Source organism: Myodes glareolus, chromosome 2, assembly GCF_982192425.1.
Source record: "Myodes glareolus chromosome 2, mMyoGla1.1, whole genome shotgun sequence".
NCBI classification, from domain to species: domain Eukaryota; kingdom Metazoa; phylum Chordata; class Mammalia; order Rodentia; family Cricetidae; genus Myodes; species Myodes glareolus.
In genome coordinates, this window is record NC_142027.1 from 116,797,594 (window position 1) to 116,818,698 (window position 21,105).

At 50.0% G+C, this 21,105-nt stretch overlaps 1 protein-coding gene across 9 annotated transcripts in view; it reads right to left on the reverse strand.

Annotated features, from left to right (window-relative positions):
• Window positions 1-8,848: 8,848 nt before the first annotated feature.
• The window catches only part of Sfswap (splicing factor SWAP), a 75,188-nt gene continuing 62,931 nt past the window's right edge, over window positions 8,849-21,105 (reverse strand). For 6 of the 9 annotated variants that reach the window (XM_048433715.3, XM_048433714.3, XM_048433713.3 and 3 more), the window contains 5 exons: window positions 19,937-20,089; window positions 18,811-18,936; window positions 10,788-10,961; window positions 9,656-9,728; window positions 8,849-9,238 (listed from right to left, as the gene is read on the reverse strand). In XM_048433715.3, the coding sequence (XP_048289672.3) occupies window positions 9,173-9,238; window positions 9,656-9,728; window positions 10,788-10,961; window positions 18,811-18,936; window positions 19,937-20,089 (592 nt within the window). In that variant the 3' untranslated portion in view covers window positions 8,849-9,172. The remainder of the gene's footprint in view (window positions 9,239-9,655; window positions 9,729-10,787; window positions 10,962-18,810; window positions 18,937-19,936; window positions 20,090-21,105) is intronic. The other 3 variants (XM_048433718.3, XM_048433716.3, XM_048433717.3) reach the window with 1 other exon arrangement.

Here is a 21,105-nt window from a genome sequence, read left to right on the forward strand (position 1 = left end):
GTCTTGGACTATGCTTTCAGGGTCTGGGTGGTTTGGGGAGAGGTTTAGATTCTGCACTTACTTCAGCACTGTGTAGTGACAGCTGGAGATGGGTCACCTTTTCCAGTACAGACTGTGTGTGTGTGTGTGTGTGTGTGTGTGTGTGTGTGTGTGTGTGTGTGTGTGTGTTTGGGTATAGGATCTTGATGTGAGGAAGCCCTTGAGGGCTGGTGGACCAGAGGGTACCCAACCCAGGCATCCAGCAACGAGACAGTAACTTCTTGGGGTGCTTTGCTATGGGGAACAGACACTCCTTATCAGCCTATGAAACGGTGCTGTCCATATTTAAAAGTGGGTCTTCCTATATCTTAGTTAACCTAATCTGGGTAATCCCTTAAAGGCGTGCCCAGAGGCTATCCTAATCTAGCTAAACTCTCACAGGTGTGCTGGGAGACTTGTTTCCTAGGTGATTATAGATCCTGTCGAGTTTACAATATTAACGCATTAACATCACATTGGCATTAGAAGAAAACTCGGTCCCTATCGAGAAACTTTGTGCTCACCTGGTAGACGAGAAGGGGGGACTATAGAGTAGTATTTGTAGTTACTCTCTGTGAGATCGGCTGCAAAGCAATAGACCTCCTGTTCTGTCTGTACCGAGGTCTCTGGCCTCCCGTGCACGACATCCCCATGTGGGAATGAGCCTTGGAAAAAGGCAGTGGCTTCAGGCAGGGGTGGCTCCAGAGTCTGTCCCTGACTCTGCTAACTCCATCTGGTACCTTCTCCCAAGGTGTAACCCTTTGCCTGTCTGGCTCTGCGAGTTTCTTCCAGGGCTCCTATAATATGGCGAATGTTCACTTGGCATTATAGACATGCTCTTAGCTGGACAGGAATCTTTTTTTGTTTAGGACTCTGTCCTGCTTCAGCCTCCTGAGTGCTGGGATTTGGGGTGTGTGCTCACATGCCTGGCTTGCATAGGCGGTCTTTGAAGGTATAATTGGGTTAAAGACCTTGAGATGAGCTCACTGGGGATTGTCCAGGGGGCCTCAATCCACTGTCAAATGTTTTGATAAAAGCAGGCGAGGCTGGGCATGGTAGCAGGGGTTTGAAATCCCAACACTTGGAGAGGCAGAGGCAGGAGGATAGTAAACTCCAGGCCAACTTGGCCTACAGTTTCAAAAGTGTATTTAAAAACAAAAACAAAAACAAGCAAACAAGAGGACAGAAGAGAAGCCATAGGAAAGCTGACCACATAACCAGGGAGACAGAGGGTGTGATGTGGCCACAAATAGCAACATCAGGATTATGGTACCACTTGGAGATAGGCTGACTCTCCCTTTGAGTCAGGGAAGGAGCTGTCTGCCTATGGCTGTTTATAACGAGCGAGTCTGTGACCCTCTGCCCTAGACCCTAGGCACTTCCTACTCAGTCTCTACATCCGTTCTGGCCTCCGTCAGGCAGACTGAATCAGAGTCAGGCCCTTCTTCCCAAAGATGAGTGAGATGACACCACCCACGTCACGCTCTGGAAGACAAATCCAAGCTCCTCTTCCCAGCCTGTGGCATCTTGCTCTGTTCTGATTTCACCCTGTCTGTTTCCACCTGCTTCCCTCATCTGGTAGAGTCTCTGACCTCCTCCAGTGGCCTCCAGATGCAGAAGGACCTTTGCACCGGCTCTCCGTGTGGGGTGGTCTTGCCTTAAGATTCTATGCCTCAGATCTCTGCAAACGATTCGATTCTTGCTTCATCTCTAAAAAGCATCCCTTGCCCCTGGCACCCGCTCACTTAGCACCGTCTCATTCGCACGCACGGCAGCTCTCCCCCTCTGCCATCTGGTGGAGCCTCCTCTGTTCACTGCTTGCTTCCCGGAGGCGTCAGCCCAGAGGGCAGAGATATCTGTTATCGGGCTCAGTAGTTTGGTAACACCGGGTCCTGCTCTGGGTACAGTGGGGATGGGTTCAGTAGGCCGTGTCTACCTTCAAGTGGACCCCGCTCAAGCCAGTGTGCCCTTTTGCCCATCTCAGGCATGTGAGGGGTGGGAGCCTGGTGGTGCCATTGTCAGCACCCAGCTGGCCACTCCTCTGCTTTGACAGGAATTATGCTAGTCCATCCCGGTGCTGCCAGATCTGAGCTCTGGAGTTCCCAAGGCTTAGGGGCTTGACTGGCAGACCCAGAGGCTTAGAGCTTCTGAGAGCCGGGTGGCCTATCGCTCCAGGCTTTAGACGCCAGAGACTCAAGAGTCTCAGCCTGGAGGCTTATTGCTCTGGGCTTTAACCACTAGCGGTCTTGACACTTGGCAGCTGATGTAGGTAGCTTCCAGCGCTAGTGAGCAGCGGGCACCATCTCCAAGTGCTGCGGTTCGTGAGAAAGGTGTTGGGACTTCAGCTTCCTGGCAGCTGATTTTGCCAAGCTCAGGCCTTGCCCGCTGGGGATCTTGGGCACTGGAGGTGTCGCAGGACTCCAGGATTCTCCCAGCCTCGGCTCTCCAACCCCTCCCCTTCTCCCGGCTTCTGCTGTCCTGCCTTTGCCTCTGCTGGCCCACTTCCTGCGGTTCTGCTCTGGCTAGCCTTTGGAGCCTCATGTGTTTGTAAATAAGATGAAAACTTGTGGGAGTCAGTTCTCTCCTTCCAGAGTGCGGGTTCTGGGGAATTAAACTCAGGTTGTCAGCCTTGCGTGAACGTGCCTTTATTTGCAGAGCTGTCTTGCTGGCCCAACATTTTTTTCCCCTTTAGACAAGATTTCATGTAACAATTCTGACTGTCCTGGAACTCGAGTTTGTAGATCAGTCTGACCTTGAATTCACAGAGATCCACCTGCCCCTGTCTCCTGAGTGCTGGAATTAAAGGTATGCGCTACCATGTCTGGCACATTAAAAAAAAGATTTATATTTATTTTATGTGTGTGTGTGTGTGTGTGATCCTGTGTAAATTCATGTAAACCATGAGCATGCAGATTTCTGAGGAGGTCACAAGAGGGCGTCTGATTCCTTGGGACTTGGAGTTGCATGTGGTTTGAGCTTCCACATGGGTGCTAAGAACTGAACCTGGACCACGCTGTTGACCACTGAGGCTCAGCGTCAGCTCCAGCCATAAATCCCCCATTCCCCCACCCACCAAGGTTTAAAAAAATATTTATGTGTGTGCATGTTTTGCCTGCATATATGTCTGTGTATCATGTGTGTTCTGTTGCCTGAAGAGCTCAGAAGGCATCCAATCCCCTGAAACTATGAATAGTTATGAATAGTTGGGAGTCACCCTATGGGTGCTGGGAATCAATCCAGGCTCTCTGCAAGAGCAACTGTTCTTATCCACTGAGCTCTTTCCAGTCTCCCAACCAAGGTTTTTAACACCTTATTGAGTGACTTAAAATGGACTCTCAAGCCTCTGGCATTGGCTATCCTGTCTCTTTGGACTTGCTGTCCACAGGGTCCTTCCTCATGCTACTGAGACACTGCAGGATTTGTCCTTCTGTGGCTGCCTTGTTTCATTGAGCATGTCAAGGTCCAGCCACCCTGTGACCTGTGTCAAGGTCCCCCACGCCGGGGCCAAATAAGCTGGGTGGTGGTGCTTGCCTTTAATCCCAGCACGTTGGAAGCAGAGCAGGTAGAGCTCTGGACTACAGAGCAAGTTTCAGGACAGCCAGGGCTATACAGAAGAACCCTGTCTAGAAAAACAAAAACAAGGCAAAGCGAAAGGCTGAATAATATTCCACTGTCTACAGGGACCATATCCATGGCTGTGGGTGCACATGTGGGTTGTGCCTACCCTGTCTACTCATGTTATGCCCCTTCATTTTCTTGGTATCTCTTTGGCAGCGTCTTTTATCCTTGGGTCCCCTGCAAGTCTCCCCCTTGTTTCTGGTCCTGGGCCCCATTCTACCTCCCCCATCCTTCTGGCTGTTGTGTGTCCCTGCTGTCCCAGCATTGGCCTCAGCTTGATCTCGCACTGGCTTCCTGGACACTGCTGGTAATAAGAAAGCAGGCCTTCCAGCCGACTGGCCAACTCCAATGCCTTGCCTCCCTCCCTTACTGCCCAGATACCTGGTAGACAGTGCTCTCCACTCGGAACTGTGGCCATCCCATCCACATCTCTTAACATGTTATTCCAGAACTACTCATTCTGCACAATAATGAGAAAGGAAATATCTTGCCCTCTCGCCTTCATTAAAGTCAATATATAAATACTGCCTTTCCAAGGGTTCTGTCCCCACAGTTACCAGAGATCTGTTGTAGAGGAAATAACTGAGTATCAATCCTAAGACGTTTTGGAAATCAGCTTTTAAGTTCAATCATGGGAGCCCTGAGGCAAAACGACATCCACCTGGCACGTTGCCAACAGTACCACGCCTGCCTCACTCATGTGGAACTGAGGCCATGTGTGTCTCAGCGAAGCCACACCCCCATCCTCCCTACTGTGCTCAGGAAGCCTAGGTTGTGAGCAGGCCGGGTGGCTCTGGAACACCCACTACATGGGTGTGGGGTTGTGCTCCTGTCTCATGCTTGACAGCCTTGGAATGTGCAGTTTGTGTTCATGTGCTTGATGGTTTTTTACAATAAGATTCTAAATTTAGACTGTTTAGTCACGGAGATATTGTGGAGCCAGAATAGTGTATTCTGGGCATTGTCACCAATTTGTACCACAACCACTTATACCACCACTGCTCATGGGCAGTTAAGGGCCCTTCCATCAGATTTAACCAATAGTGGTATATGCCTGGAATCCCAGCACTTGGGGGATTAGAGGCAGGTGGATCAGGAGTTCAAGGCTAGCCTCAGCTGCGAAGCCAATTTTAGATCAGCCTGAGCTATGTGAGAAAATTAAGATTTAACAAATGGTTTTGTCAACCGAGTTTCTGCTCATGTCACCTGTCTGAAGGTTTCCTCCAAGCAGGACATGATGTTTAGTGACTGCCTTTCCTTGGCAGCTCAAGACTTACTTTGGGGGAACTGTGTGGTACAGTGTTGCTAACTCGGACTTGGCTCCTATTTTTCTCACCACCAACCCAGTGCTTTTCTGAGGTGCACTATGAGTTTGCCGAAAAAAAGTCATGACAGAATTTATATTCCATTAGGCAAGAATCTGTGACTGAGCAGGGTGGTGGTGGGAACACATGCCTTTAATTCTGGTATTGGGAAGCAAGAGGCAGGTGGATCTCTGGGTTCAGGCTAGCCTGGTCTATAGAGGAAGTAAGTTCCAAGACAGCTAGGGATACACAGAGAAACCCGGTCTCAGAAAAAAAAAATTGACTTATCTTGGAGGATGGTGGCCCTGACCGCCTGGTCAGGGTGTTTGTGTCTCTGCCGTGTGATGTTCACCTGGGCCCATCCCTCAGAAAGGAGGAGTTGCTACAAGGGGGTTTGTGGCGGGGGACACTGCCTGCAGGGGTGTGGGAGCAGTTCCCAGGTGGTCCCACACGAGTCTGCTGCACAGCGATGTCGTAGCTGTCTTGAACATGCTCAGTGATGTTCACAGGGAGACAAAGTGATATGTGATGTGCGACTGGGTTTGAGGGCCATCGACCCCTGGCTGTGAGCTGCCCTGAGGACAGTAGGTGTTCATGCGAGGGACTAGCGCCCCCACATTTGTCTCTTTCCCATTTACTTTGCTGTCCTTTATGGGCATCAGCATGGATTCCCGGAGATGGACTCACGTTGGAATCTAAAGCAATGTTAATTATGTGGCTCTGCTTGTGAAGGCTCTCAAGGTAAGCCCCGCCCACCTGAGGTGTCAGTCACTTTGGGCACTTCTGAATGTGGCTTCCACCATGCCCTTTCCTGCCCAGTTCTTCAGGGAGTCCCATCAATAGGAATGGACACAGGGGCTACAGTGGGCGCTGGATGTTAATGCTGTTGAGGGTTCAGAGCTGGGTTTCTCTTACCCTCACCTCCACTGCTTTCTCCCTCCCTCCCTCCCCTCTCTGCCTGTGCCACTTTTGCTCCCCCCCTTCAGTTCAAGACCTGCCCATTGTTCTGCATCCCTTTAGAATGCTTTCATGGCTAATGGGCTGTGCTGGACGCTGGCCTCCCACTGCCCTCGTGGGGCTTTCTGAGGCGGGCACAAATCTGAGGCTGCTGTGTTTTTCTGTGGGAGATGTGCCCGGCTGGGGCTATTAAAACCGAGCAGAGGCCATGGGCAGCACAGCCAGGCCTCCCCTCGATACAGGAGCCCTTGGCTGCCAGGTGTTGTGCTCTGGGGGCTGGAGATTTGCATGCAGACGAGGGAGGCATCCTCAGAAGCTGAGCAGCTCCGGAGGTTCTGCGGTCTAGTGTAGCAGCTATTCCATTTGTTTCTGTTTGTTTCTTCACATATTTTTGAGTCGAGAAGGATGTTGTATCCCAGAGGGAACCTGGGGTCATTTCAGGTCATTAAGGGCATCATCCCGGCCTCATCACCATGGGATCTGTGCTGGGCAGGACACAGGGTTCTGTTCTGCTGTGTGAGATGTGTGTTGATCGGGGAGCCCTCTAAATGCTTTCTCCAATCTTCTGCTTCTAATGTTCATGTTTCCCTAAACTGCCCTCACTGAACAGCTTATGAGCCTGTAATTAAAGCAACTTTTCACACTGCTGAAATGAGATGGTGCAAGCTGTCCTTCAGGGGACCTTTGCAGTCTAAGATGACGGAAACCTCAGTGGATACGGGGGAGGGGGGGAGCTGGAGACACAGGCCCACTGACCCAACCTAGGGCCTGGGCAAGTGTGTAATCATCAGCCCTCATATGATGGGGTGCAGTGAGCCCTGGGTGTCTGTACTTAGCCTCCTTGCACTTTCTTGGGGAATAGCACCTCATTTTCTCTCAGACTGAATGTCCTCACTGGACACAGGGTGGTGCTTGCTGTACCTGAATCCCAAACAATTGGAAAGGGCAGGTATCACTTGCTGCCAGGGTCTGGCAGGGCCACCAATATGTATACTCTCTTGGGGACTGGGAGATGGTTTTACCCTGGGCAGAGCCAGCTGCTTACAGCCATGAAAGCCTAGATCAGATCCTCAAAGATAAGATCAGAAAGGAGGTGTCTGGGTAGGGGACAGCTTTGTCCTCAAAAGGGCTTTGCCTAGCTTGAGGTCTGTTTACAAAGGAGGGCACTTGGGGTCCTGCTCAAGTAAGTACAACAAACACAACCCACACGTTCCCAAGTGCTCTCTTGAACCTAGGCATTACCCTAGGGTTCCTGGATGTCTCAAAACAGATATTGTGAAGCTCCTCATTCTGTCATGAGCTGACAGAACCACACACAGAGTTCCAAAAGAAGAGCAGGAGTTATTAGCACCCACCGGTGCCCTCACACGACAGACAGGCACATCCATATCAGAGATGAGATTGGCGTTGCTCCCGCCGTGGACTCCCATCTGACTCCTTCCCCACTGACACAGCGGTGTAAGGGGAATGCCCGTGAGCACCCAGGAACTGGCACTGAGCAGTGGCCCTGCCACCAACACAGAATGCAGAGCACAGCTCAGTAGTACACAGCTAGTGAGCAGTTCATGTACGAGCGACACAAATGCTTCCCGTTTTTAAGAACATATAAATTATTTCACTTTTTGTACATGTGTTTGATCTGCATATATGTACCATGTGTGTGCCTGGTACCTGTGGAGGCCAGAGACCTAAGACTGGAATTACAGACCACTGGGAGCTGCCATACGGGTGCTGGGAATCAAACCCGAGACCTTTGGAAGAACGACCAGAGTTCTTAACCACTGAACTCTCTAACTGCTCCCCACGCTTTTTTTTTGGACACAGGTTCTCACTGTGTAGCCCTGGCTGGTCTGGAATTATACAGACCAGGCTGGCCACTTCATTTTATTGATCACTAAAAAATAAGAAATTAGAAGGTGGCACACATCTGGCAACTTGGAATGTGGAGGCAGGAGGATCAGGGAGTTCAAAGTCATCTTTGACTACACAGTGAGTTTGAGGCAAAAACATACAGTAAGTAAATATTAAAAAAAATTCTACAAACATGTAAAATCCTTTAAAAAGTTAAAAAAGTTCAAGGCCAGCTTGTCTACACAGCAAGACCCTGTCAACTCCCAACAAATCAACAAACAAAACACACAGGCCCCTTACATCCACCTGACGCAGGAGTCTAGAATCACGAGGGTGGCGGTGTCTGTCACACGCGGCCAGCACTTTCACTCTCCTGAGTTAGCCAGTGCTCAGTGGTCCTGGTAGACAGGCGTGGTGTGTGATGTTTCCTGAGGTCTGGGCTGTGGACAGGGAGGAGCAGCCCGGTGGGAACCAGGTATGCTCAGTGTCCCGAGTCCTCTGAGGACGACTTTAGCACAGCAGTTTATAAAGTCACCATTCGTAGCTGAGGCGACTGGGGACGGGACAGGGGTCCGACACTGACAGAACCTCACAGGCTGGTGAGGACGACAAGGCACACCCAACAGAGTGGGGAGGAGGAGCCCAGCAGGTGCCTCGAAGGCAGGTGGGGGTTCTGTCTGCTCAGGAGTGCTTGCTGGGCCATCTGGGGGGCCATGTCTCACTGACACCCATTTTTCTAGGGCCACCAACTCTATCATCTGCCCTGCCCACACCAGCTTCTGGGGACTGAGTGTCCTGAAGGAAGCATCAGGACTTGAGTGGGGACCACTGCAAGGAGGGAAGGAGCCCATTTCTGGTCATGCACAAGGCAGAACCTGCAAGGGAAGTCCAGCTAGCACAGAATAGTCTGAGCACACTCGAGTGTCAGGAAGACCCTGTGACTGGCTGGTCTGGCAGAGTCCCACAGAGGACACAGGTGGACCATCTCGGAGCATCCCCTCCACAGCCAGAGAGAAGCCACCACTGGAGGGAAGTCCCGTTTTCCCCACAGGCTGACACACATTAAGTGGCAGAAAACCAAAAGCAGGAGCCGCCCCGGCTGCTAGCTAGAAAAGGTGTTCCTCCCATTTTATTTGATAATACATTTTCACAGAAACATGATATATTTACAAATATACAGGTAAGAGACTGCTGGTCAAAAATTTGAAACTGAAAATATCACCAAAAATTTACAAAAGCCACCGACTGAGCCAGGGAGTCGGGCTGGAGAACCTGGAGGGTCGTGTGGAGGTCGGCATGGAGCTTGCAGCTCAGCTTCTGGCTGGGTTGTGGCTGCTCTGAGCTGAAGCCCAGCACCTGTGACCACAGCCAGGGCCATAGCTGCGCACGATGCTCCGCTTGGGGCTGGCTCCATGGCTGCCATCTCAGGATGCACTGGTCTGCAGGTTTTTTGAAGCTGCGAGCATTGCTCTTACTTTGGCCATGAGATCCTGTGTAGGGAAACATGGAGGGCATTTCAGTCTCCTGCTAATCAGACTTGTAAGGAGGTTGTGGTGAGGACAGGCGGCAGAGTTTCCTGCAGCCTAGCTGTGAACCCGTACCAGCTGCACAAACCTCCCATAGCTCTGACCCCACATGGCCTGGGGGTACAAGTAGAGCCCAGGATGTGTCGGTCACCTGTGGAAGACGAGGATCCATAAGAAGTGATTTCTCCCCGTTCCCTGCCTCATGGGCTCTTACTTAGTGCTTGACTGTGGCAGGGCCCAAACCATTGAGTCAGTAGGTGACCAGCCCAAGATTTAGACCTGGGTCAGTACTGGAGCAAGGTGTGAGCAGGGAAATTATCAGAAAACAAAAATGGGGCCCCCATTATAAAATCTGAAAGGAGAGGGGCACTCCCATCTTACCTGAGTTATTTTGCTCTGCACAGAGGAAACGATTGCTGAGGAGATCTGGCCATCTTTTTCCTGAGAAACCCCCCTAATGCAGAGGAAAGAGCGGAGGCTCAGATACACTCAAGAATCTGAAGGCTGGTTCCCACGCCCCATACTCTCAAACTTAACTTGGAAGTAGCAACAAGCTTAGAAACACACCATGTGTGCATGAGGGGCAGGGGCTGTGCTGGGTGCCTTCCTCTACTGCTTGCGACTCTTTTGTGAGATAGGGTTTCTCACTGGCTGTTGTTCATGGGTTGATGCTGGATCCTCTCACCCCCACCTCAGCCTGCTGGACCTGCAGGTGCATGCTGCTGTGCCCTGCTCTTCACATGGATTCAGGGACCAACTTCAGGTCCCCATGCTTGTGCTAATAAGTACTTTATCCACCGAACCATCTTCCCATGCCAGGAACATGCATTTTTCTACCCACTTCATAAAGAACCTAGCTTACATCTTAACACCACTACACCAATGCTTGTGAAGAGCAGACTAATGAAGGCGGCACCTGTCAGGTAGGCAGGTAGGATCAGAACCACAGCCCAAGTGCTTCTGTGGATGTGGACATCACCCTTGTCCTTGTGGTCGGGGTTTCCTACACTCACTTCGGGATGGCCCCCGTCAGATGCAGAGCCCCTTGGTGAGCTGTGTTCCTCACAGAGTGGCCATGAACCTGTCTCAACTGAGTATGCCCTGTTCACGCTTACGGAAGCTCCTACCAAGAACACACACTTTAACCTCACACAGCCAGTCCTAGACTCAAGATTCCCTAGACTTCTAGGCCTGATTGTTTGGTAGATGCAATTCCAGCGTGGATAGCCACCTGAGACCATTGTCACAGAGACCCACTAAGTCTTGTATGGTACCTCAGGTGCTCTGTTACTCACGGAAGGAATCTGAATGTCTGATAAGGCAAGGATTCGGAGGTGCACCCACACGCTCCTGTCTGAGGTCACCCACTTCAGGTCACTTGGTATCCCCTATTCCCAGAGAAACAATGGGGGTGGGGGCGGCTCCACTGAGGCACTCACGGCCAGTGCTGGCCAGGTCTCACTTGCCTCCCCTTGCTTTTTCCCACGGATTGCCGCCCGGGGGTCATGGTTACCTGGAGCGTTCCTGGGAAGAACCTCGGCTCTCCACAGGAGAGATGCTGGCCGAGTGGGCTGAGTGCGCTGAGGGACGCTGTGCTGTCTGTTTGCTCGGGGATGTTGACTGGGAGCGGGCTTTGGCCTTAGTGCGCGACCGTGATCTCCGCTTCTTTTTCTTCTCATGGGGACTTCTGAAAGGGAAGTGCTCTTGTCAGGGAATGCAGCATGACGAGAGGGCGGTCTGAACTTGTTTATTTCAAGGGCCCCTCCTGTGGTTTTTTTTTTTAAATTGTTCTTTTATATTATAGGCTGGCTTTGAACTCGTTCTGTAGCTGAGGATGACCTTAAACTTCCCATCTCCTTCCTCTACCTCCCAAGTTCTGGAATTAGAGGATGTACCACCAGGACTGGGGTGTGTAACACCCGCAAATTGAATGCAGGGTGTCACGCATGCCAGCAAGCACTTTACCAGCTGAGTACATTTCCAGCCTCACGTGCATGCCTTAGACAGCTGTAATCCTTCAGTCAGTTGAACCTGTATATCCACAGGGTACTGAGCTTTAAAAGAACCATCCAGAATCCAGCTTTTCCATAGGGGAAGCTTAGACCTGGGGAAATGTCTGACATTTAATGTACAATGAACAATCTATTTGCATTGAAAATACCAAGATAACTACCAAGGGCAGCCTGTAGGAAAGTCTATACTGCTTTCTCATTCATGCCAAAAGATAGGGAATTATCAGCCAAATCCTGTATATACCCCTTCATGGATGATAACTCAGGAGGAGGCAGCCTGGCCTGCTCTGCTCTGCGTGTCTGCTGCACCCAATGTCAGCTCAGCTCTGACCTGTGCCCTGCTCCCACCACAGGACAGGCTGCCAAGCAGCTCTCACTCCTTCTGAAGGCTCTGCCATTGCCTCACGGTTTCTACCATGTACAGATGTAGGCACACACACAACACACACAGGAAGACTGTGAGGACATATACTTGGTAAATGCAGTGTCTCCTCTCAGATCCATTCCCTACACACAGGACAAGGCCACTGCCAGCCTGCACTCCACCTCCCACTAAGCCTGTCTTGAGATGCTTTGGAGCTCTATCACTGACTCCTAGGGTCTTTCCTCCCTCCTGGGCTGCAGGACACTGCCAGGCAGCTCACTGCTTGGCTGTATCTTTCCAAGTGTGCCCACTTTAATGGGAACACTGGTAAGTCACTGTCGCCCTTTTCTCTTTTGCAGTCACCAGGGACCCAGGTCTAGGCATTTGGTTTTCACAGAGACACAAAAGCCTTTCCCAATCTGGTCTAGCCCTCTGTCCTCCAGGAAGGACGACTCTGTAGATAGTTCTTTCCTTCTTCCACGTTTTCATGAGTCTTGGGGCTCAAACCCAGGACGTAAGGCTTGCACAATAAAGCACCTTTACTTGCTGAGCCATCTCACCGGCCCTGTTTAATCTGAACAGTTTGACCTCACATAAGAAGTCAAGCTTTTGCTGGAAAAAAGCAGTCTGCTTGCTTCTGAAGTTGCTGAGGTGCACTTTGCAACCAGGTCCTCCGTGCTGTTGCTGAGTGACCAAAGCAACACTGTGGCCTGCTGTTCTGGAACATTCCCTCAGTGTACTTTTCGGCCTATGCCATCGTCCACACTCAGCTTTATAGGAACCGACACTCACATCACTGTGTGGGTCTCAGCAGCACTCCCAAGTCCCCTGTAAACCTGGGCATGTCCCTACATGTTCTTATACTAACAGTAGCACTTTCCAGACACAGTTAGTAACCTCACACCTCCTTGCTTCTATGGCCAAATGTCCCCATTGCACTCTGGGGAGAAAAGTGGTGGTGAAGTCTGGCAGGTGCACCTGTAACCTTGTAAGAAACGAAGCTGTTTCTAGATGGCAGCCTCAGCTGTGAGGACTGGCTGGTGAGCACCCTCGCCTGGCCACACTAAGTGAGGCCAGTGAGCAAGAAGGAGAAACTTGCTGGGGCTCCCTTACTCTGGACTGCTGATGCTCAGCATCCTTCTTGAGTGTACCCTGCTAATGTGTTTCTCTGTGGAGTCGCTGGCCTCTGGTGTTGACACGGACTATACAGAGACGGGCACCATGGGTGTCTTTTTCACTGGGAGAACAACTGTTCGGTCTCTTAACTGCCCCTGGAGGTAGCTTCTGACTTCAGTGATACTGACTTTATTATGCTTTCCTCCCACTGGTAGGGTCTTCTGTGGGTGTGTATGTACGCATATGTGGGAAGACAACCTAAGGGGCCTGCCTGTTTCCCCGGTACTGGTATTACAAGCACGTACCACATGCCTGGCTTTTTGTGTGGCTCCAGTGGATGGAACTCAGGTCCTACTGTTTGTGTAGCAGGTACTTTTCTAACAGAGCTGTCTCCCTAACCCAGCAGGGATTTTTGTATTTGGATAGCTGATCTAAACAGAAGCAACGTCTGCAGTTTTTTCTTTCTCATCTCAGTGTCCATGGGTGGAGCAGGTTCTGCTAGAGGACTCTCCTGCTGAACGCTTCAGTGCTGTGGTCTAGCGAGGTCACGCCACAGTGTGGGCTTTAAGAATGTTGCAGTCCGCTCAGTGTTTACCATAAAGCTGGACTGTGGCTTCTACCAGGATCTAGGTATCTCCAGGCCAAAGTCCTGCACCTTAGCGCTTTGACAATCATTGTTTCAGTTTGCCTGCCAGTTCTCCAAAAGTCCTAGGATGCACGTTGGGGTTGGACTGGATCTACAGATCATAGAGGAGAGGAGGTATGGGCAGCAGTTTGCTAGAGAGTTGAGGAAAGGCTCCATGTTTCTCAGAGCACTGGTCTGTGAGCACAAATATGCAGAATTCTTGCTAGCCTAGGGATTAGTCATCTGGTCTTGGGGTGACTGGGGAGTGGCCACTTCTCTCTGCTGAGAAGGCCCCTGAGTGGTTACCTCATCATTCCTGTATGCTGGATTCACAGAGAAAACTGGTTTGGAGCTGGGAACCAGGTCCTAAGACTGTAAATTCCAATTTCTAAATTGGATTTTCCCAAACAGATCAAATGATGTCCCTTTCTCCTGTGTTGGTCTGGGACTCTGTCCATCTCTCAGAGAGACAGAATTTCCTTATTATCCATTATAGGTCTGCAGGCCTTTCCTGCCTGATTAATTTAACCACAGAATGGCCAATTCTTTGACCATTTTCCACAACCATCCTTTAGTTCTGCTTCTTTCTTACGCTGCTGTTTTTTGTTTTACAAATGTCTCATTTCACTTTTATAATTTCCTTGCTTCTGCACTGTCTCCTCAGACAGTGAAGATGTGAAACTGGGATGTTTCTACACCGCTGCTCTCCTGTAGTCTAATGCTAACATTACAGAGACTCATTTGCTAGCTGGTGCCCTGCAAAGAAGAAACTTTCCTATCACTTCCATACTTCCACACCACTCCCTTCCAAGTAGGACTCCTCTCGGCAAGGGTACGGGGAAGTGTGCTGCAAACACACCTGTGGCTCTCCATACTGTTACACGTCTCTGGCACACTGTCAGTGTTGGGCACCCATTTTAAAAGCAGGTGCACCCTTGGGACACTGGCCATGGCTGTGTCTCTTCTGTCTGCCTGTCTGCTGCAACTGTATTCAGCTGTTTCTGTTCTGAGTACTAAGCACTAAGGTTCCATTTTGCACATCACATCCTGATGCTAAAACGCCTGCCTCAGAGAGTCAGCTGTTGCCTTCACTGTTATGAGAATGGGAAAGTGGATCTTCCTTGCCTTTTAAAATCTTATCTGTTAGTATATTTATTTTTAAAGCTTTTTTATAAAAGAAAGACAAGTCCCACAAGATCCAGGCGAGTTTCAAACTGGTCACGTAGAAGAGATGGCCCCTCTGATCCTGCCAACCCCATTGCCACTAGGCATGCCCAGTTCATGTCCAAAAGCTGGGGACTGAACCCAGTCTTGAGTCCTCTACCAACTGGACTGCAGCCCTGGCCCTAAAGTGTTTAAATAGAGTGGGGGTACAGCTCCACTGTAGAGTGCTTTGTTTAGCCATGTGGGAGGACTTGGGTTCACCTCTAGCACTGCTCAAACACCCACGTCCTAAAAGCCCACTTTATAAACACGTCTAAGATCTGTCTGACGTGCTTGCATCCAGAAAGATTTGTCACAGAGCATTTTTAACTAGCCACCTTCTCATGGCCTCATTTGTCTTCTTTCCCTTCCTGAGCTTCTGCTTTTTTTTAATGAAGCATTTTAAATGTTTTATATCTCAGCTTTTATTCATTTACTTAAAAAAATCTTGTTTTGTTTCTGTTTCTTGAGACAGGGTCTTATTATGTAGCTCTGGCTGTCCTGGAAATATGGAGGCCTGGCTGCCTCTGCCTCCTGAGTGCTGGGGTTAGAGGTGTCTGCCAGTGAGCCCTGGATTCTCCTCCACTTTAAAAATAGATTATATTTACTTATTTTGTGTGTGCATGCAGGCACTTGTTTGTGTGTGGGCCAAGGCTTACATGTGGCAGTCAGAGGACAATTGTAGGAGTCAGTTCTGTTTCTCACCATGTGGTTTTTAGAGATGTCAGGCTTAGTGGCAGGGAACCTTTACACACTGAGACATCTTGCCAGCCCCACCCTATATGTTTTTCAGCTACGTTTTCCCCAGTTGTTGAGGAACTGTAACATATATCTCATTTCCCAAATTCACCTTGAATGAGTAACACTACACACCTAGCAAGGGCTGTTCAGTGCTGTGCCACATGCAGTGTTCTGCACAGGGAACACAATGGCAGGAAGCCATTCCTACCGATCCCTTCCTTACTGCAGTGAAGTAACCAGGACATCCTGTTGACTACAGTGCCATCTTGTGCACTCACTGAAACACAATTCACCATGCACTCACTTGCCGTGTGTGGATGCTGCTGCTGCTTGCTTTTATGTTTTGCCAATTTTGGTGTGTTATTTTTGAAACAGGGTATCGTGAACATGTATAGCTGAGGATAACCTTGAACTCTTAATCCTTTGTCCACCTCCTGACTACAGAAGGGCTGGGCCACAGGTGTGCACTGCCATGCCTTGTCTACCAGATTTCACTCTAGAAACGGGCAGTTTGGAAAGCTGGTTTCCAAACTTTCACTAAAAGGAAGCAGGTTAGGCTGGAGAGATGGGTCAGTGGTTAAGAGCACTGACTGTTCTTCCAGGGAACCTGGGTTCTGTTCCTAGCACCAATATGGCAGCTCACAACCATCTGCAACTCCAATTTTCTTGTGGCCTCCACAGGCACCAAGTACACGTTATTATGCACAGACATGCGTGCAAGAAAACACTCATACCCACAAATAAAATAAAAAATAAAAATGAAATGGAAAGGAAGTAGAGTAACAGAGAAAGGACAGACCCCAGAGCTGCAGCATGAAAGGTGGCGCAGCCTAGACATTTGTATAGAGAAGCTGGCTAGTGTTTGAAGAGCACCCCAGAGTCAGAACAATGTGACAACTGGCTTGGAGGCTTTTGGAGTCTGTCACAATCAAACAGAATAAGGGAATGGGAAATGTACAGTCAACAATGTCCAGAGTAGTGCTAAACAAGAGAGGGGCTAGCTAATGACAGAGGAAGAGACAGGACCAGAAAGAAGCCATTCTTGGCATCACCAACTGACTTGGCAGAAAACTGGGAACAGAGTTCACATGTGTGCCCAGGGTCCCCTAGAAGGTGACCTGCTTGTACAGAGACAGAGGCAACTTTAGATGAAGGACCAGGTGTAGCATCACTAAGGATGCATTCTTCAGAGTACTAGGTGTTCCTTCCATGGACAAGTACCATGATCCTGCCTGTGGGTCTTCTGCAGCACTGCTGGACTCTTTAATACATGTGGGAAGGGCAGTGGACAGAGACAGAGGGAAGCAGGAGAGGGCATGCAGCTAAGTGAGCTGCTGACCAAATGTGTGTGGGTGCTCTCAGTACCACGTTAAAACCCCCAGTTAGAGGGCTAGGTGGTGGTGGTGTACACTTTAATCCCAGCACTCAGGAGGCAGAGGCAGGTGGATCTCTGTGAGTTTGAGGCCAGCATGGTCTACAGACTGAGTTCTAGGACAGACAGGGCTACAAAGAGAAACCCTGTTTCATAAAACAAAACAAATCAATGAAAACCCATTCTAGTTAGTTTAGTGGGTGGTAATCAGTCTGCAGGAAACTACTTCAGATTGTGCTCTATCAGAGCAGTACCATGCCCCTCCGTCTGGGTGATGTATCATAGCATCAATGAATCAGCACAGGCCACCACAGACTGAGAGGGAAGGGTGGAAGGAGAGGGTTTGATACAGGGTTGAAGGTGCTGGAGGGCAAGCGGAGCAGCTCCAGGTCTGGGTGGAGGACATGGTGGCTGGCAGCTGCACACTCTTCAGTGGCTGCTCCTGGAGGCCCCACAAATTCTGATGCCTAAGACGGGGATAGACGTCCCAGCACTGCCCCTCCACTACCTTCTCCCATCGTGTCCCTCTGAATGCAAAGGTTAATTTGAGGGCAAAGCAAGAATTCTTCTGTTGAGAGAGATCTTTTGCTGTAAGAATTAATTTTAGACCATGCCCTTTACATATACCAAAGGTGATGATGAACTTCAAATGTTAAACCACTTGCTTAAGGAATGAATTCTATGTACTGCAATAGCTGCTAGGATTATAAAGGTTGGAATGTAATTTATAAATGTGAACTTGTATTGGAAACCAGTCTCCTGGCTTGTCTGCTGGCTTTTCAGGTTAAAGAAAGTGATCTCCTTTTTCCAATCAACAGCCATCCTGTGACCAGCTAACAGGCCGTTTTGTACTGCTCCACCTTACGCTACCTCCAGAGGGGGAATTCTATGGCCAGTGCTCCTGCCCTAGGATTAGCATTTTAGGCAATAGCTGGGGCCCCAGATGTGTCCTGCTCACCTGTCCCATGGTCTGTCCCCTAAAAATTCTAGCTTTTCTGGCTGTTTTGTCCCAGACAGAGAGCAGTCTGGTGACTCCTGCTCACTTGGGAACTAAAGAAACCCACCAGGAGACACTGGCTGTTGCTCCAGGGTTGCCCTGGAGTGGCGACACCCGCTGCAGCCATAGTCTAGATTTTCAATGTCCCCCAAATGTCTATACACAAAATATTTGGTTCCCAGAGTGGTGCTTCAGGGACAGACTGGAACCATCAAGAGGGACTTAGTGGAAGGCTAGTAGGTCACTGGGGACATGCCCCTGGAGAGGATAACAGGGCCCAGCCCTTCCTTTTTGCTTCCTGGTCACAAGGCAAAGGGTTTGGCCCCAACACGGGCATCTACCACAATTCACTGCCCCAGCACAGGCCTAAAGGAACAGGACTAATCAAAACAAACCCTCTCTCTTTGTAAGCTATTATCTCATGCACTGGACTATAGAGATAGAAAGGTGATTAACAGGAATGGAAGCAGGCACCACAGAGTGTAGACAAGCTTCCCCCAAGTTAGAGATGAGCCAGAGAAGGCGCTGGGGTCCCAGTGTGATAGGGGAGGCCAGGGTAGCCTGGTCCTCTCACCAGGTTAAAGTGCCAGGAAACTATGGCTTACAGGGTTAAATGGGCTATCAGGGGCCAGGCTCAAACCTAGCAGCTGGGATTTCTGCTCTATAACTATGTTGGCTGACCTCCTCCCCGCCCTGCTCACCATCGTATGCCACCCAGTCTCCAGTGTCCACCACTGGAGAAAAAGCAGGACACCTAGACAAGGAGTTCGTACTTTCAGCATTGACACCTCTGTTCCCTACAGACACGTAAGAGGAACCAGTGCAGCTCCAGCAAAGATAGCAAGGTCCCTGGGCTGGTGTTAAGGAAAAACAGGGTGCAGAGCAAGGTCATGTGATAGCTCCAATGGCATAGACACAACTGTGCCCTGGATCTCCATATGCTCCTGGTAGCCCACTGCCCCAAGAGACACTAACCACTCCTAGGTGAGCCTGGGTTCCCAGAGGAGACATTATCACTGAAGTTACTTGCAACTGTCTCACACAGGTGACATCAAGACTTCAGACATACATCCCCCCCCCCCCCCCCGTGAGACATGACAGCCTACCTGGAACGGGTTCGTTTCCTGCTGGCTCCAGGGCTACCACTCATCCGGTAGGCAGTAGGGACACTCCTGTCTTCCCGTCGTCTCTCAGGAGAGTGTGCTCTCCTTCTTGGGGACCGAGAGCGTGACCTAGATAGAGAACAAGGTGAACTTTAGCCCTTATCTGAGGCCTGGTCTGTGTGGTATGCACCTCCCTACCATGAGGCCAGAGAGGCCCCTGTCTGAGATGCAGGCTGCTCAGGCAGGCCCTGCCCTACTGACACCAGCTTGGAGGCATAGAGCCTCTCCCCACCCCTGCCTGGCTACAGCACAGCGCAGGTCTCCAGGAGGCTGCACTTGCCCTGTGCTCACTCACGGCCTGAAGCTTTCAGTTCACTCAAGCTGTTTCTACCCTTGGGCAGGGAAAAGCACTGACATTCTGGTAGAAGGGAGAAACTAAAGGTGGAGAAGCCGAGGACTGCAGGCTGCATCTGGCCGTCCCTCCTGTCACTCATCCCAGGCTACGTGGCAGGAGGGAACAGGACCATGCTGCAGGCCCACTGGCATGAAGCCCAAACCCTGCACCTCTCAGAACATGATGCCCTTATGATAGACTGATTAAGTTTATGGGAGGTATCATGGACACAAAACCATCTATTAATACTTATTTTTTTGTTTGATTCATGCTCAGATTTACTCCACATATGACAAGAGAGACCCTCAGACCCTCTCACCCTTTGTGGGTGTAGAGGTCCTTAATACAGGTTCCTCAATGAAGGCTTGAGACTTTTTTCATTTCTCTGTCCATTTGCTATTTCAGAAAAATCTCCAATAAGCAGAAATTTAGGGGGAAAAAAACCCTACCAAATCCAAACTCCTCTCTTTGTTCTGTTTCCATGACAACCCACTCAAAAACAATATAAAGAGAGCAGTTTGATTCCACCATCTGAAAAAGTTCTTCATTAACTCATTCTAAGCACAACGAATTCCTCCCTCCCAACAGAAACAACACACAAGTTGTTCAGGAATCAAGTTCTGGTCACACCCTGGCCCCCATGTGGGGCCTCTCCAGCAGGGCTGGCCTAGGTGGTGTGCCTCCCCAGACCTTCCCTAGGCTACACAGACTACAGAGGTGGGGGCAGTCAGACACCTTGACGGTTTACCAGGTTTCCCCTCAAAAGAGCTCCAGGAGTCAAAGCTGCTCGAGGCCGAGGCTGCCTGATACCTCTCCTGCTGTGCTGCCGCCACTGCCGAGCTGCTGGGACAAGGCTCCACACTCAAGATCCCTGGGGAGGCTGAGGGCCTGCGGTGGAGGCACATACTTGACATTCAGAATGAAATGTGCCGGGCGGGGTGCTACCAGAGCCGTGAGAAAGCTCCGCTCACTCAGAGCTTAGCACCTATGGATGCTTAGCATAGAATTCTACAATAAACTCAACAGTTAGGAAAAATAAGTTAGTTTTGAATGCCTGCAGATTCAGAATGTTGAAGTACAATACCGTTTTGCAGTGGCTATCAGCATTATGAATTCATCAGAGCACATGGCTGTTCCCAGTAGAGTTCCAACCTTCTGGGAAGGAAGCCCTGTTCAGAACAGGGCAGCAAATAACAGCCGGTAATTCTTTAGGTTTCACTTTAATTAAGTAGGTCTTACTGCTTTTAATCTTGTTAACCAGGCTCCTAATGTTGATGCCAGGACAGTGCAGGAGCCGGGAAATCCGGCTTAAAGTAAGTCAGTAGTTCAGCGACACCATAGGCCTTCTTAAAGAAGACAAACCAGCCACATGTAAAAACTTCCAGGCATAGTGAGTGCAACGAAGATATCCCTTCTTGAACGACCACAATGCTTTGCTCTGGAGGCAGGAGACTTAATGATAAAACTCCAAACTATCATCTGAATGCCAGTGTCTGCTCCTCCCTGCTCCTGGGTTTCTCACAGCTGTGGGCAACAACAGGAGACTCGGCAGCCAGGGTCTGGGTCTAACCTACTGGAAACTGGTCAACTGGATGGGGTGAGGTCACCTCAACATAACCCACAGGGGGAGCGGACCACACAGGAGGGCCCAACCATCCTCCTTCCTGGTCTGTTTGTTACATGGGTTATCGCTGGGAATAGGATAGTAAAGACTCACCAATTCCACACTAAAATATGACTTCAATTTAACCTGCACAAGGTCTTTCTTACTTTTTTTTTTTTTTTTGAGACAGGCTGTCCTGGAACTAGCTCTGTAGAACTCTACCTCTCACGTGCTGGGGACTAAAGGTATGTGTCACCATGCCCAGTTTTCTTAATGAATGCTAAATAAAACTAGCAAAAAC